General features: G+C 43.9%; 1 protein-coding gene across 1 annotated transcript; it reads right to left on the bottom strand.

The window, feature by feature from the left end:
• Positions 1 to 11,907: 11,907 nt before the first annotated feature.
• On the bottom strand, positions 11,908 to 12,246 carry LOC101655450 (60S ribosomal protein L29-like). Its single transcript, XM_045286856.1, has one exon. The coding sequence runs from the start codon at positions 12,244 to 12,246 to the stop codon at positions 11,908 to 11,910; it is 339 nt and encodes a 112-aa protein (XP_045142791.1).
• Positions 12,247 to 15,756: the final 3,510 nt, after the last annotated feature.

Below are 15,756 nucleotides of genomic sequence, written 5' to 3' on the forward strand. Positions count from 1 at the left end.
CCGGATAATGCCAGATCATGTTCAAAGATCTCTTTGCTGTATTTTTTCCCACTCCCATCAGCAATATAGGACATTTACTGATCATCCATATGCTCTTGAATACTCAATATTTTTAATCTTTTTCGTTTTTGCCAGTCTGGTGGTGCAGTAGGATCTATTAGTGGTTTTATTTTGCATTTCCCTGGTTACTAATGAGGGTTCCTGGGGTAGCACAAATGATGAAGTGCTCAACCACCAGTTGGATCCTTCCCAGAGAAGTCCTGATAGACAAGCCTGATGATCTGTTGTCAAGGTTATGTTGTCATGAAGCAGTTCTGCTATGCACACAGGTTGCCATAGCTGGAATCGATTGGCTGGCAACTAGTAGCAGTTAATAATGACTTCAAACCCTTTTAACATATACTGGCTATTTGAAATTCTTTTTGTGAAGTATCTGTTCAAAGATTTGTTTTTGCTTGGGGTTTCTATACTTTATTATTATTTGGGGGTATGGAATGTTTTTGCCTGTATTGTTATCCAGTTTTCTTTTTCTTTTTAAATCTTTTTATTGGGGGCTTGTACAGCTCTTAGCACAATCCATACATATATCCCATTGTGTCAATCACATTTGTATATATGTTGCCACCATAATTTCCAAAACATTTACTTTCTACTTGAGCCCTTGGTATCAGCTTCTCATTTTCCCCCTCCCTCCCTCATGAATCCTTGGTAATTTATAATTTTTTTTTCAAGTCTTACACTGACGCATGTCTCCCTTCACCCACTTTTCTGTTGTCTGTCCCCCTGGGAGGGGATTATATGTAGATCGTTGTGATCGGCTTCCCTTTTCTCCTCCCACCTTCCCCTTACCTTCCTGTTATTGCTACTCTCATTATTGGTCCAGAAGGGTTTATCTGTCTGGGATTCCCTGTGTTTCCAACTCTTATCTGTACATGCTCTGGTCTAGCCAGATTTGTAAGGTAAAATTGGGGTCATGATGGTGGGTGGAAGCATTAAAGAACTAGAGGAAAGTTGTATGTTTCATTGGTATAGCATATACTGCACCCTGACTAGCTCGTCTCTTCCTTGTGACCCTTCTGTAAGGGAATCCAATTGTCTACAGTTGGGCTTTGGGTCTCCACTCCGCACTTCCTCTCACTCACAGTGGTATGATTTTTTGTTCTGGGTCTTTGATGCCTGATACTCTATCAATACCTCATGATCACAGTCTGGTGTGCTTCTTCCATGTAGACTTTGTTGCTTCTCAGCAAGATAGCTGCTTGTTTACCTTCAAGCCTTTAAGACCCCAGATGCATATGTTTTGATAGCCGGGCACCATCAGCTTTCTTCACCATATTTGCCATGCACCCATTTTGTCTTCAGTGATCGTGTTGGGAAGGTGAGCGTCATGGAATGCCAGATTACTAGAACAAAGTGTTGTTGCATTGAGGGAGTACTTGAGTAGAGGCCCAATGTCCATCTGCTACCTTAGTACTAAACCTATAAATATATACACATAGATCTATTCCCTCATTGTCATATATATTTACATATGTACATGCCTGTATTTAGACCTCCATAAGTGCCCTTTGCCTCACAGTTCCTTCCTCTACTTCCTTATACTTTCCTCTAGTCCCACTACCCTGTTTGGCCTTCATTCGGGATTCAGTAATTCCTCTCGGTTACATTGCCCTTGATCAAGTTCCAACGGGCATCCTATGCCCTCCTCACCATCGATTTTAGATCATTTGTTGTTCCCTTAGCCCTAGGTTAACACCCACTTCCTTTTTTCCGCTTCCCCCTCCCCTATGTCCCCCAGAAACCATCGGTCCCATTGTTTTCTCCCCTGGATTGTTTGTCCTGCATACCTTATCTAGATAGACAAGCAGAGACAACAATAAGCACAAAAACGACAAAATAAAATGAAAGAAAACAAACAAAACAAAACAATAAAAACCAATGACAAAAGAAAAGCCTATAAATAGTTCCAGCTCTGTTTGTTGGCCTTTAGGAGTGGTTTCTGGTCAAGTTTGATGGGGTGCCACACAGTCGATTTTTGGTGCTCCCTGGGGACTTCATTGCTTTCCTCCCCTTGCTGTCTGTTGCACACCCTTAGTGTTTCACCCCGGAGTGGTGGGGTCAGATCAGGCACAATTCCCATACTGTGCCTCCAATGTTGTCCTTCGTAGTGCTATGGGCCAGTGAGGGACGTGTCTTGTGTGTGTGTGTGTGTGGGGGGGGGGCAGCCCTTTGGTCCTCTCTGTGCATTGGCTGCTCTGAGCAGGAATATCGTCCTCGGGGCTTGGTGGGTCAGGATGTGCTCCACTCTTTCTCCTTCCCTCTTTGTTTGTTCCAGTGTGCTCTGCTCAGACACACCCCTCTCCCTGGGTTGAGTTGTCTTTTTCTTACTGACTTGTAGGAGTACTTTATATTATTTTGAGTAAGCGTCTATGTGCTACACATTATCTTCTGTCTGGGGATTTTTGATGAACAGAAGTTCTTAATAGAACTTCAATGTGGTACAGCTTAACACTTGCTTCCTTTACGAATTTGTGCTTTTTCTGCCTAGTTTAAGAAGTCTCTCCTTGCCCCCAAATTTTGAAGACAAAACAAAAAACCCTCGCTGCCATTGAGTTGTTTCTGATTCTAGGGCAATGTAGATCTTATCTGCCCCTGTGGGTTTCTGAGACTTTAACTCTTTTTTTAAAAATCATTTTATTGGGGCTCATACAATTCATCACGATCCATACATACATCAATTGTGTAAATCACACCTATACATTTGTTGCCCTCATCAATCTCAAAATTCGCTTTCCTCTTGGGTTCCTGGAATTAGCTCGTTTTCCTTTTCCCCTCCCCCTCCCTCCCCCCTCCTCCCTCCTTCATGAACCCTTAATAATTTATAAATTATTATTATATCTTATCTTACACTGCTCGGCGTCTCCCTTCACCCACCCTTCTGTTGCCCATCCCCCAGAGAGGAGGTTACATGTAGATCTGAGGATGAACAACGATCTCCTGCGACACGAATGGGTACAGGCCCAGATTAGAGTGGCTATCAGGAAGTTTCTAGAAACTAATGACAATGAGAATACAACGTATCAACACTTATGGGACACTGTGAAGGCAGTTATCAGATGTAGCTTGATATCACTAAATGCCTATATGAAAAAGAAGAGATGCGTATGACAGATATGTTAACACAAAACCTCCAACAACTAGAACAGAGTCAGCAGAACCACCCCTCAAATAGCAAGAGAAAAGAAATAATAAAACTCAGGGCAGAGTTAAGCAGTGGGAAGGAAGACAAGAGAACAATACAAAAGATAAATGCAGCTAAAAGCTGGTTCTACAAAAGAATTAACAAAATTGACACTCCTCTAGCAAAGCTTACCAAGGATAGAAAGGAACAAAAATCAATAGCCAGGATGAGGGATGAAGCAGGGGCAATAACAACAGACCCCAATGAGATTAAAAGGATAATCACAAAATACTATGAAGGTCTGTATTCTAATGAACTCAGAAACATGGAAGACATGGATAAATATTTGGAAAAACAGTCTCCATATATTATCTCAGACAGAGATCAACCTCAACAAACCCATAGCAAAAGAAGAAATAGCGTCATTAAAAATCTACCAACAAAAAAAGCCCCAGGGCCAGATGGCTTCACAGCAGAATTCTACCAAGCATTCAGGGAAGAGTTGACACCAATCCTCCACAAAGTATTCCATAACACAGAAGAGGATGGCAAACTCCCAAACTCATTTTAAGAAGCCAGCATTACTTTGATACCCAAACAGGCAAAGACCCCACAGGCATAGAGAATTACAGACCAATATCTCTAATGAACATAGATGCAAAAATCCTTAACAAATTATTGGCCAATAGAATATAAAAGTATATAAAACATATCACCCACCATGACCAGGTAGGAGACTGTAACTCTTTTTGAGAGTAGAAAGTCTCCTTTTTCTCCTGTGGAGCCACTGGGGGTTTCAAACTTCTGACTTTGTGGTCAGCAGCACAATGCGTAGCCACTGTGCTACCAGGGCTCCTCTATGTTTGTAACGATAGTCTTTGTAATGTCTAACAGCCCCATTGTTTTGCTTGTGTATTTAATTTACTTGTGTATTTAATTACTTAACATCATATGCATGTGAAAGTTGGGCATCGAATAGAAAAGACAGTAGAAGAATAGATGTATTTGCATTGTGGTGCTGGAGAAGAATATTGAAAGTACCATGGACTGCTAAAAGGACAAGCTGATCTGTATCAGAAGAAATAAGACCAGAGTGCTCCTTAGAGGTAAGGATGGAAAGACTTCATCTTACATACTTCGGACATATTGCCAGGAGAGACCAGTTCCTGGAGAATGACATCATGTTTGAAGGGCGGTGAAAAGGAGAAGGCCTTTGATGAAATGGATTGACACCGTGGCTGCATCGATGGGCTCTGACATAGAAACCATTGTGAGGATGGGGCAGGACCACGAGTGTTTCGTTCTGTTGTGTGCATAGGGTCGCTATGGATCAGAACCAACTCCGTGGCACTGACAACGATAGAGTTGATTTTTGGCTCACCATGTCCTATAAGAGTCTAGTTTGACCCTTCCCCATATGTATACACAGTTGTAAGACTCCTGGTGCTACAGTGGTTAAGCGCTCAACTGCTAACTGAATGGTCAGAAGTTTGAGCCCACCAGTCACCAGGGAGAAAGATGTGGCAGTTTGCTTCCATAAAGATTGGGAAGCCCGTGGGGCAGTTCTACTCTGTCTTACAGGGTTAGTAGGGATCAGAATCAACTTGAGGGCAAGGGGTTTGGATTTATTATACTCAGTTCTAACACCAGTTATTGAAAAGATGATTCTTTCCCACTGTTCTAAATCACGCTTCCAGTCTGCAGAGATCTGTATGGGTCATCTAGGTACTCAACTGATCCCAGGACCCTGTGGGTGGTGTGGATTATGGGTTGGAGCACTAACTACATGTTGACCTTTTGAAACCACCAGCCACTCCTTGACAGACAGATGAAGCTTTCTCGTGAAGATTTACAGCCTTGGAGATCCGCAGTGGTACTTCTATGCCCTGTAGGGCAGTGGTTCTCAACCTGTGGATCGCGACCCCTTTGGGGGTCAAACGATCCTTTCACTGGGGTCGCCTAGGACCATCAGAAAACGCATCTTTCCGATGGTCTTAGGACCTGAGACACTGCTCCTCTATCTGTCTCTGGGCAGGTCCACCCAGATGCAGATACACTCACATACGAGTACCCGGTGTGAAGACTGTTACCCATGCTACACCGTGCTTCAAGACAAAATTTCATCTCTTTATCATTAGAAATAAATATTTCACAATATAGAATCACATATTGTTTTGTGATTAATCACTATGTTTTAATTATGTTCAATTTATAACAATGAAAATGCATCCTGCATATCAGATATTTACATGAAAATTCAAAACAGTAGCAAAATGACAGTTATGAAGTAGCAACGAAAATAATTTTATGGTTGGGGGTCCCCACAACATGAGGAACCTCTATTAAAGGGTCGAGGCATTAGGAAGGTTGGGATACACTGCTGTACGGTCACTCGGAGTTGAAATCTCAGAGGCAGCGAGTTTGAGGTCCCCCCCTCCCAATACTCCATTGAGCTACGTGTCATCCCTATATTAGTTACTCTCGTTATATCAGTTCTGATATTAAACCCTGCCCCTCTACCAAAAACAAAAACCCCAGCCCTAATTACCACCGAAGCTGGAGTGATCCTATAGGACAGAATAGAACTATTCCTGTGGGCTTCCAAGACTCTAAGTCTTTACCAGGGCAGAAAGCCTCATCTTTCTCTCCCAGCCAGCTGGTGCTTTCAAACTGCTTACCTTGTGGTAAGCAGCTCAACTTGTAGTCCACTGTGCCACCAGGGCTTCTCATGTTGATATTAAGGGAGGTAATTTTTTTCTAAATTCTGCTTCAGGAGTATTGACTGTTCTAGAACTTTTGCATCTCCAAATCAATTTTAGAATTAGCTTATCAAGTTCCTAAAACAAAATAAAACCTTTATTGAGATTTTATTGTGATTGCATGAATCCTAAAACTCAATTTGGGGAAAGCTGACATCTTAAGAGCACTGATTCTTCCAATCACCAAACATTTATGTAAACATTATGTAAAACAAACCAACAAACCTGAAACTCACTGCCATTGAGTGGATTCTGACTCACAGTGACCCTATAGGACAGGGTAGAGCTGCCCTTGTGAGTTTCCAAGACTGTCACTGTTTACTGGAGTAAAAAGCCCCATCTCCCACCGAGAGCAGCTAGTGGTTTCAAACTGCTGACCTTGCAGATTGTAGCCCAGTTCATAACTGCTACATCATCAGGGCTCCTACCGTATTTATGAATGTCTTCTTTAATTTTTGTCAATGATTTTTATTAGTTTCTTTGTGAGGATTCTGCATTCATTATTTTTGATACCTAATATTTTAAAACCTATTATAAATATTAACATAAAATTGTTGTTGTTGTTTTTTACTCTGATGTGTCAAAATAAAAATGATGTTTGTCCCTTGACCTTGTATACAGGATCCTTATTAAATTAATTTAATAACTGTAATATTTTGCCTATAGAGTCAAATAACCCATATAATCTTATCTTATTTGCAAAAATGAGAGTGTGATTTCTTTTTTACCAGTTTTAATCGATAGTTTCTCTTTTTCTGGCTTTCATCAGCAATGGTAGAATTCCAGCTCCTCGGTAAGATATAGAAACTCTAAGATCAAATGCACATGTGAACACTGTTTCCCAATATGTTGTTAGGGGCCACTGAGTCGGTTTCAACTCGTAGCAGCCCCATGTGCAGCAGAATGAAGCACCACCGGCCCTGCTCCATTCGCACCCTTGTGCGCATTGCTGCAGCCCCTGTATCCACTGGTCTCAACAAGGAGCTGCCTCTTTTATTCAAAATACAGAAAGCAAAAGTGAGCAGAACTATCGGGAGAAATAAATTTACAGTATCATGGGAGAATTTAGCAGCCCTTTCTAAATAAATGATAGCATTTACAGGCAAAAAAAAGTCACGATTTAGAAGAATTGAACAGGGTATTTTAAATGGTCATAATGGACCTACATAAAGCACAGCCTGCAACAATAGAGCAGAAGACGCGATATGTCTAAAAATGTTGAGCATACCTTTAGCAATAAAGCATGGTTCAGTAATATCAAAGGACTGGAATCACAAGGTCTTCTGACTACTGTGCAATTATCTTAGGCCTCAGTAAATCAGGAAACCCAGTGTCTAGAAAGCCCATAAAGCCCACATGGAAGAACATATCAGCCTGTGTGATCATGAGGTGTCAAAGGGATCACTGGAGACAAATGGGTGCATAAGCAAATGTGGCGAAGAAAGCTGATGGTGCCCAGCTATCAAAAAGTATAGCGTCTCAGGTGTTAAAGGCTTGAAGGTAAACAAGCAGCCATCAAGCTCAGAAGCAACAAAGCCCACATGGAAGAAGCACACCAGCCTATGCAACCACGAGGTGTCGAAGGGATCAGGTATAAGGCATCATCAGATCAAAAAATCTTACCATAGTGAATGATGGGGGGAGTGCGGAGTGGAGATCCAAAGCCCATTAGTAGGTCATTGGAGATCCCCTTGCAGAGGGGTCTCAGAGAGGAGACAAGCCAGTCAGGGTGCGATGTAGCAACAATGAGAAATAAAACTTTCCTCTACTTCCTAAATGCTTCCTACCTGCCCCCACTATCATGATCTGAATTCTACCTTGCAAGTCTGGCTAGACCAGAGGATGTACACTGGTACAGATAGGAACTGGAAATCCAGGGAATCCAGGGCGGATGACCCCTTCAGGACCAGTGGTGTGAGTGGCGACACAGGGAGGGTAGAGGGAGAGTGGGTTGGAAAGAGGGAACCGATTACAAGGAACTATATGTGACCTCCTCCCTGGGGGACGGACAACAGAAAAGTGGGTGAAGGGAGACATCAGACAGGGCAAGATATGACAAAATAATAATTTATAAATTATTAAGGGCTCATGAGGGAGGGGGAGGGGGGAGGGAGGGGAAAAATGAGGACCTAATGCCGGGGGCTTAAGTGGAGAGGAAATGTTTTGAGAATGATGAGGGCAATGAATGTACAAATGTGTTTTACACATTTGATGTATGGATGGATGGTGATAAGAGTTGTATGAGCCCCCAATAAAATGATTAAAATAAATAAATCTGTTTACAAACTAAGAAATGTGCTTTTAAATAATTTATGGCCCAAACAAGAATTGAAATGAGAAAATATCTTGAGATGAATTATAATGAAAAGATTAAAATTTTGAGATCCAGTAAATGCAGAAGGAATAAAAGAACTAACCATTTTTTAAAAATTATTTTTGCTGCCCAGAGGAAGTCGTAATGTAGGCAAAGATGATCAAATGCTAGTAGCCTCACAAAGAGAGAAATAAGATATGATGGGTGTTGTTATGAATTGAATTGTGTGCCCTCAGAATATGCATCCACTTGGCTGGATTATGATTCTCAGTACTGTGGGGTTGTCGGTTATTGTCTGATCTTAGCCTTTATTTTTTGTGTTGTAAACCCTAACCTCTATCCATGAATGAGACAAGATTAATGCGCTGCATGTCTTGAGTGACAGATTACAAGAGGGCATCAAGCCACACTTTTTCTCAAGTCACACCCTTGCAAGACACACCTTTTCTCTTAGATAAAAGGAGCCAAGTGGTAGAATCCCTACCACCAAGAAAGAAGAGCCAGGAGTGGAGTGTCTTTTGGACTCAAGGCCCCTGTGCTAAGAACTCCCTAGACCCGGGGGAAGATAGAGATCAAGACATGTGGACATTTCTTACAAGGCACCAGAAAGCAGAAGCTGCTGAGACAAAGATCTTCCTTCAGAACCATCAGAGATAAAGCCTTCCCTTCAAGGTAGCATTCTGAATGAGACCTCGTAGTCTCCCAAACTGTGAGAGAGCAAATCTCTTTTTGATAAACCCATTCACTTGTATTTATTTTATTGCTGTGCCAGATAATTAGGACTGACATTCAGACCAGCTACTAACATCTTTTGCAGAAAATCAGTCTGATTGCGATTAAGCTTCAATCTATCCGTTTACAGGAAACACAAGGGACAGAGGAACATGTTTAACACCATTACAGTGATGCTGTCAACAAGATGGAGAATGTGAAAATGTCTATAAGGCAAATGGTCTGATTTTCTCAACAGATAATTTGCAAGTACCATAAAAAGAGTGAGGGGAGAAATGTAGAGATTAAAGGAGATAGGAGACAAGTCAGTGGCTTGTCCATTTGTCAATCACTTCCCTGGTTGGAGCTCAAGTTTCCAAATACTGTAGTTGGTTCAGATTACTTCCTGCTTCAAAAGCTTTCTACCCCACCATTTTGGGTGACATAGCACCTACGTCACTAATGTTTGCGTTTTCCCGTGTAACTCTCTGTCCAATGGCGTATGAGCACAAATGAGTGCAGAGGCTTACACTATGCTTGAGCTCTCTTTACAGGCCATTTCCCCCCAAGAGCCCTGCAAGAACATGCGTGCATAGACCTGAGCACACGTCCCGTCAGCCTGCATCCTGCAGTACAGCTTTCGAATGGTTCGTGGCCTAGATTACTCCAACCACAGCCAACTTATGGATCTGGAACCAAGAGAAAAAATACTTGTTTGTGCAGTTGGGTTTGGGGTGGGTTTTCTTGTGGCAATAACTGGATTCATGGACATACTATGCAAAGAGGTCGCATCTTATTCTTTGTGAGATGGAGCATGCGAGAGGATCTTGAGCCCAGTGATGATCTTACATTTTTTGAAGGAATATTTTGACTGTTGTATGGAAGGCAGGAAGAAACAGAGGCCTCTCAGGCTGTTGTGAGTATAATGGTGCAAGCAATGATGGTTCAGGCTAGAAAGGTAATGATGGAGATGGGTAGGTGGGTGGGTCAGTTAGAAAGCAGAAGGCAGTTCAAGATCTGAGAAGTGGGAAGACTGGGTCAAGAGCAAAGATCGTTCTGTAGCAATGGTGAAGGAGATGTAGAGTGGAGGGAAGAGAGGCTGGGTCTGTGACTAACAGTAGGGAGGAAAGCTTGACAGGTTGGTCCAGGCTTGTATCGATGGGATCGTCTGACCAGAGATGCTAGTAAAAGAACTAATGCACTAAGCCACTGATAATTACAAACATGTTTAGCGCAAACTTATCCATTAAATGGGTCAAATCCTTCACAAGAACTTGAAGTAAGGGGAGGAGGGGTAGGGAGAAAGGGGGAATTGCTCACAATGATTGACGCATCACCATGCACCCCTCTTCAGGGGGAAAGAACAACAGAAAACACAGGGGAAGGGAGACAGCAGTCAGTGTAAAATATGAAAATATTAATAATTGATAGTGTACCAAGGGGGTATGAGGAGCTGATACCAAAGGCTCAAGAGAAAGTAAATGTCTAGAAATGATTGCAGGCAACAAATGTGCAAACATTCCCGATGCAATGATTGGAACAAGAGCCGAAAGAGTCCCCATAAGATGATCTAGAAGAAGAACTCGAAGTCACAGCAAGGGTGGGTGGTCATGGGTTTTAGAGAGAGAGTGCCAGACAAAGGGGACCCAAACTCACTGCCATTGAGTCAGATCTGACTCATGGCAACCCTATAGGTCAGAGTCGAACTTCCCCGGGGGGTTCCCAAGACTACAACTTTTTACAGGGGTAGAAAGCCTCATCTTTCTCCCACACAGCGGTTGGATGGTGGTTTCGAACCGCAAAGTTAGCAGCCCAACATGGAACCACTGCACCACCAGGGCTCCTTGGTACTCACTGCCATCAAGTCCATGTCATCTCGTAGTGACCCTGTAGGACAGGGTAGAACTGTCCTCTGTGAGTTTCCAAGACTAACTCTTGATGGGAGTTGAAAGCTTCTTCTTTCTCCCTTGGAGCAGCTGATGATTTCGAACTGCTGACTTTGGGGGTGAGCAACCCAATGCATAAGCACGACACCTAAACTTAGGTATCTGGGGAGAGGAGTTGGATTGTAAAGGAAGGGTGGAGTCTGATGGGTGGCAGGAAAAGGGAGACATCGAGTAACGCTTGGAGAAGAAAGGGAAAAGAGATCAAACAAACGGAAGGGCCTAGTGAATGAGGCTCGGGATCACTGTCAGACCCCTGACAGGTTTTGAGTGACAGCACTGATGATGGGGTCTGGGGTGCGTCTATTGGGCTTAAGCAGGAAGGCGAGGTGTTTAATACTTTCCACATTCTTTGGGGTCACCTTTCTTTGGACAAGGTACAAATAGGCCTCTCTTCCAGTCCGTTAGCCAAGTAGCTGCTTTCCACATTTCTTGGCATAGGCCAGTGAGCGCTTCGTCAGCTTACTGAGACATTTCAGTGGGTATTCCATCAATTCCTGGAGGCTTGCTTTTTTTTGGTTAATGCCTTCAGTGCAGCTTGAACGTCTTCCTTCAGCACCATTGGTTCTTGGCCATATGCTACCTCCTGAAATGGTTGAAAGTCGACCAGTTCTTTTGGTACAGTGACTGTGCATTCTTTCCATCTTCTTTTGACGCTTCCTGCATCATTCAGTATTTTGCCCATAAAATCTTGTAATATGAAGATATGCTGAGCATGGTTTTTTATTTTGGTTTTCTAATTCTAGGATTCTGCACATTTCATTAGAATATTTCACGTTGTCTTCTTGAGCTGTCCTTTAACATTTTCTGTTCAACTCTGACTTCATCATTTCTTCATTTGCCTGAGCTATTCTACAATTAAGAGCAAGCTTTTTTTGTGTTAGTGTTTTTGCCCTCCTTGGGTTTATTTGTACAGATAGCTTAGGAGGACACTACCTCCATGCAGATGGCAGCCCAGGGACCCCACCAGTCCCTCTCGTCCTCAGACAAAGGAGAACTCTACTTTGTGGGAGCCTGGGTGCCTCTGGGAGCTTGAGTGGGAGTGGAGGCGTCAGCCTTGCTTTGTGCCTTGGGCCGGCAGAGCCTCAGACCCTTGCCAAGCTTGGAGTAGACCATGTAGGCCAGTCGACTGACCTTGCGGTTAATGCCCATCGGGATCTTGGCCTTGATATCCTTGGGCTCCTTGATGGCCTCAGTAGGAGCACCTATAGCCTTGGTGCTGTTGGCCTGCATTTTCCTCAGGCCCCTCTTGTGCTTCTGGGTGAAGCACATGTTCCTCAGGGACTTGGGGTCCATCCCCTTAAGAGATTCATATGGTCGTGATGGGGGTTTCTTCATGCCAGTTATGTGCCATTTTCGGGATTAGTTGTGCGTGGTGTGGTTCTTGGACTTGGCCCTGTCTACACGGACGCCTGCTGTCCCAGAGTGCCAGAGACCCGAAGAGAGAGAGGAAAGTCGAGGTGCAGCATGGGAAATCAAGAGCCAGTTTCAGATTCTGTTCTGACATCCACTCTGATCTTTTCTTTCTGCCTCGTCTTTCGGATAACATTTACTTCATGAATGGTGTTCCTGATGTCCTCCAAGAGTTCATCAGAACTCTGTCGTTTGTGTTCAATGCATGAAATCTGTCCTTGAAATTCAGGTGGTATAGACTCAAGGTCACACGGTGGCTCTCATGGACTTGTTTTCATTTCATTCAGCTTCGAGCTTAACTTACACATGAGCAATTTGTGGTCTGTCCCACAGTTGGGCCCTGGACTGGTTTTAGCTGCTCAGATGGAATTCTCCGTCCTCTCTTCTCGCAGATGTAGTCAATTGGATTTCTATGCATCCCATCTAGAGTACTTCACATGAAGCGATGCCCTTTGTGTTGCTGGAAAATATACTTGATTGTTGCATAAATTTGAATACCAGTTGTATTGATTGGATTTCCTGTAAGGGGTTAGATATTGTCTGATCACAGACAGCATTGTAGTTCAAGATAGATCTTGAAATGTCCTTTTTTGACTATGAATGTGACTCCATTCGTCTCAAAACTGTCAGTCCTGGAATAGTAATTCATATAACTGCCCGGATGCAAAATGACCAAAACCAGTCCTTTCAGTTCACTAATCCCAAGCATATAGGTTTGTATGCATTCCATTTCTTTTTATGACTTCTACTTTTCCTTGATTCATACTTTATTATTAATTGATGGTTGCAGCTATTTCTTCTCATTTTGAGTGATGCCCCCTTCAGTAATGAAGGTCCTGAAGGCTTTACTCCATCCGCCTCCTTATGGTAGACACACTTTGAGAAGGCAACTTGTCCTCGATCACGTTGTGAGTGCCTTCTGATCTGAGGGGCTCATCTCCTGGCACTGTTTCTCACAATGTTCTGCTATTAGTGAGGTCTCAATAGCTGATAGTTTTCCGATGATGTCCATGAGGTTTTCAGCGGCTAATTTCTCCAGAGTGGGCAGCCTATTCCTTCTTCATAATCTGTTCTTCGTCTGGAGGCTCTGCTGAAATCTGCTCACTTTGAGTGACCCTGCTGGCAGTTGAATCGCCCATGACACAAGCTTCTAGCATCACAGCCACACACAAGCCACCACAATACGACAAACTGACAGGCAAGTGTTCAATGATTCAAGTCTATTTGTGAGATGTTCTTGAAATGTAGGTGGGGTATACTCAAGTTTGTATTTTGATTCTTGTTGACTTGTTTTAATTTTCTTCAATTTCAACCTGAACTGACATCTGAGCAATTGACGGTCAGTTCCACTGTCAGCCCCTGGCCTTGTTTTGGCTGAAGATACTGAGCCTCCCTATTGTCTCTTCTCACAGATGGAGTCGATTTGGTTCCTGTGCATCCCATCTGGTCAAGTGCCCGTGTGTAGCTGCCACTTAGGCTGTTGAAAAAGGGTATTTACAATGAAGTTGTTGTTCATCTTGCAAAATTCTATCCTGTGATCTCCAGCTTCGCTTCGATCAACATTTTCTGAGCTCAGTCTCCCTGTCCTGTTTGCTTACTTGCTTTTCCTGCTTGATTCGTATTCTTTCCTCTTAATCAGCTTCTTGCTTCCTCTCTTCTGATTGCTTCCAGGTGATTGCTGACCTGATGAGACACCGTGGGTTCCCCACACCTGTTCCCTTCACTGGCCCTGCAGCTTTTCTCCCAGCCTGAACCTTTTGTTCAATTAGAAACTAAACTAAGCCAAATGCACATTTAAGAGTTAAACAGACGTCTCCCTTCACCCACTTTTCTGTTGTCCGTCCCCCAGGGAGGAGGTCACATATAGCTCCTGAGACATCGGACAGGGCAAGATATGACAAAGTAATAATTTATAAATTATCAAGGGCTCATGAGGGAGGGGGGAGCGGGGAGGGAGGGAAAAAATGAGGACCTGATGCCGGGGGTGCTTAAGTGGAGAGCAAATGTTTTGAGAATGACGAGGGCAATGAATGTACAAATGTGCTTGACACAATTGATGTATGTATGGATTGTGATAAGAGTCGTATGCGCCCCTAATAAAACGATTTTGAACTATTGATGTTTGAATTGGCAAACATCATAGAACCAGGAGACAGAGGGGGAAGTGACTTTGAGGAGCATTTCATGTTGTAGACAAGGCAACCGAGGACCAGGTAGATGAGACAGCTTGCCCGTGGTCACCCTACTCGACTGCCAGGTTGAAGCCGGTTGTGATTGTCTGTATGTCAATATCTGAGATATGAGGAGGACTTCAAGAAGCCTGCGGGGAAAAATGGAATTAAAAATCATGGAAATTTACCACACGCTATTGAAAGCCCCCTCATACCTCTTTCAACAGACGCTTACAGAGCTGCTTCTATGATGCTAAATGTGGGCTACTGGGCTGGGCAGTGAAGGGCACACTCCGTGAAGGGACCACACAGGTCAGAGAAGCCAGTCTCCTGCTCAGTGGAGCTCCGAGAGGCTTGCCTGTGTCAGACGGCTCCCCGCGAAGGAAGTAGTAGGAAGGGGTCCATACTGCCCTCGCCTTCCCCGGGCCAGCTCTGGGCAGACTGGCACAGCGCCATTCTCCGGTGTCTGTCCTCAGCGCTGGTTCTTCCCCCACTCTTGGAGGGGACGTGGCCACTCTTTCCCAAGGTGCCAGGGGCGTCTCCAGGCCACTGTTTCCCTTGGGAAGTGCCAGTCCTATGGTAATGAACGGCCTGTCCCATGCATGGTACAACGACATACTTTTGACTGCTGGCAGCGTTAGCCACCCCTCTTGTATCCGCATGGCTCTCTCTGTTTGAGGCAAGGCCTTCGGCTGGGACACCACTTGGCAAGGAACCCTGTCTCCAGGCTAGCTGTGCCCATCTGTTTTGTGTTCGGTGCTGTTGGTTTGATTCCTTCTCTCAAAGACCCTGTGTGAAGAGTAGAAGCACCCAGTGGGTTTTCTAGGCCGAAATCTTTATGGGAGCACACTGCTAGGTCTTTTTGCCATGACGTCAATGAGGAGGTTTGAACGGCCCACCATTCAGTTAGCGATTCAGTGCTTAACCACTTTTCCACCAGAGCTGCTTCGATGCCGATTGTCTCTCAAAACATAACAAAACCCCATGGACATCAGTTACTCTGGTTGTAGGCACCAGACTTCTCTCCCCTCTGGGTGAGCAGTCTCCTGGTGAGCTGTGGCCCTAGGTTGCTCAGAGAAGCCAGGCCTTTTGCCTTGGCCTTCCGTGCACTATGATTTCCAGATGATGAGCTGGAAACCGTCTGACCTCCAGGTGTGATTGCTCTTCCTATAAAAGGACATGGCCTTGGGAACTGTCCTATAGGACCACTGTGGTAGTTACATCATTTCATCTCAACTGGATACATAAGTCTAACGGTGGAGTC

This window comes from Echinops telfairi, unplaced genomic scaffold (genome assembly GCF_000313985.2).
Source record: "Echinops telfairi isolate 266 unplaced genomic scaffold, ASM31398v2 ScPeMD7_9;HRSCAF=40, whole genome shotgun sequence".
In the NCBI taxonomy this organism is placed as follows: Eukaryota; Metazoa; Chordata; class Mammalia; order Afrosoricida; family Tenrecidae; genus Echinops; species Echinops telfairi.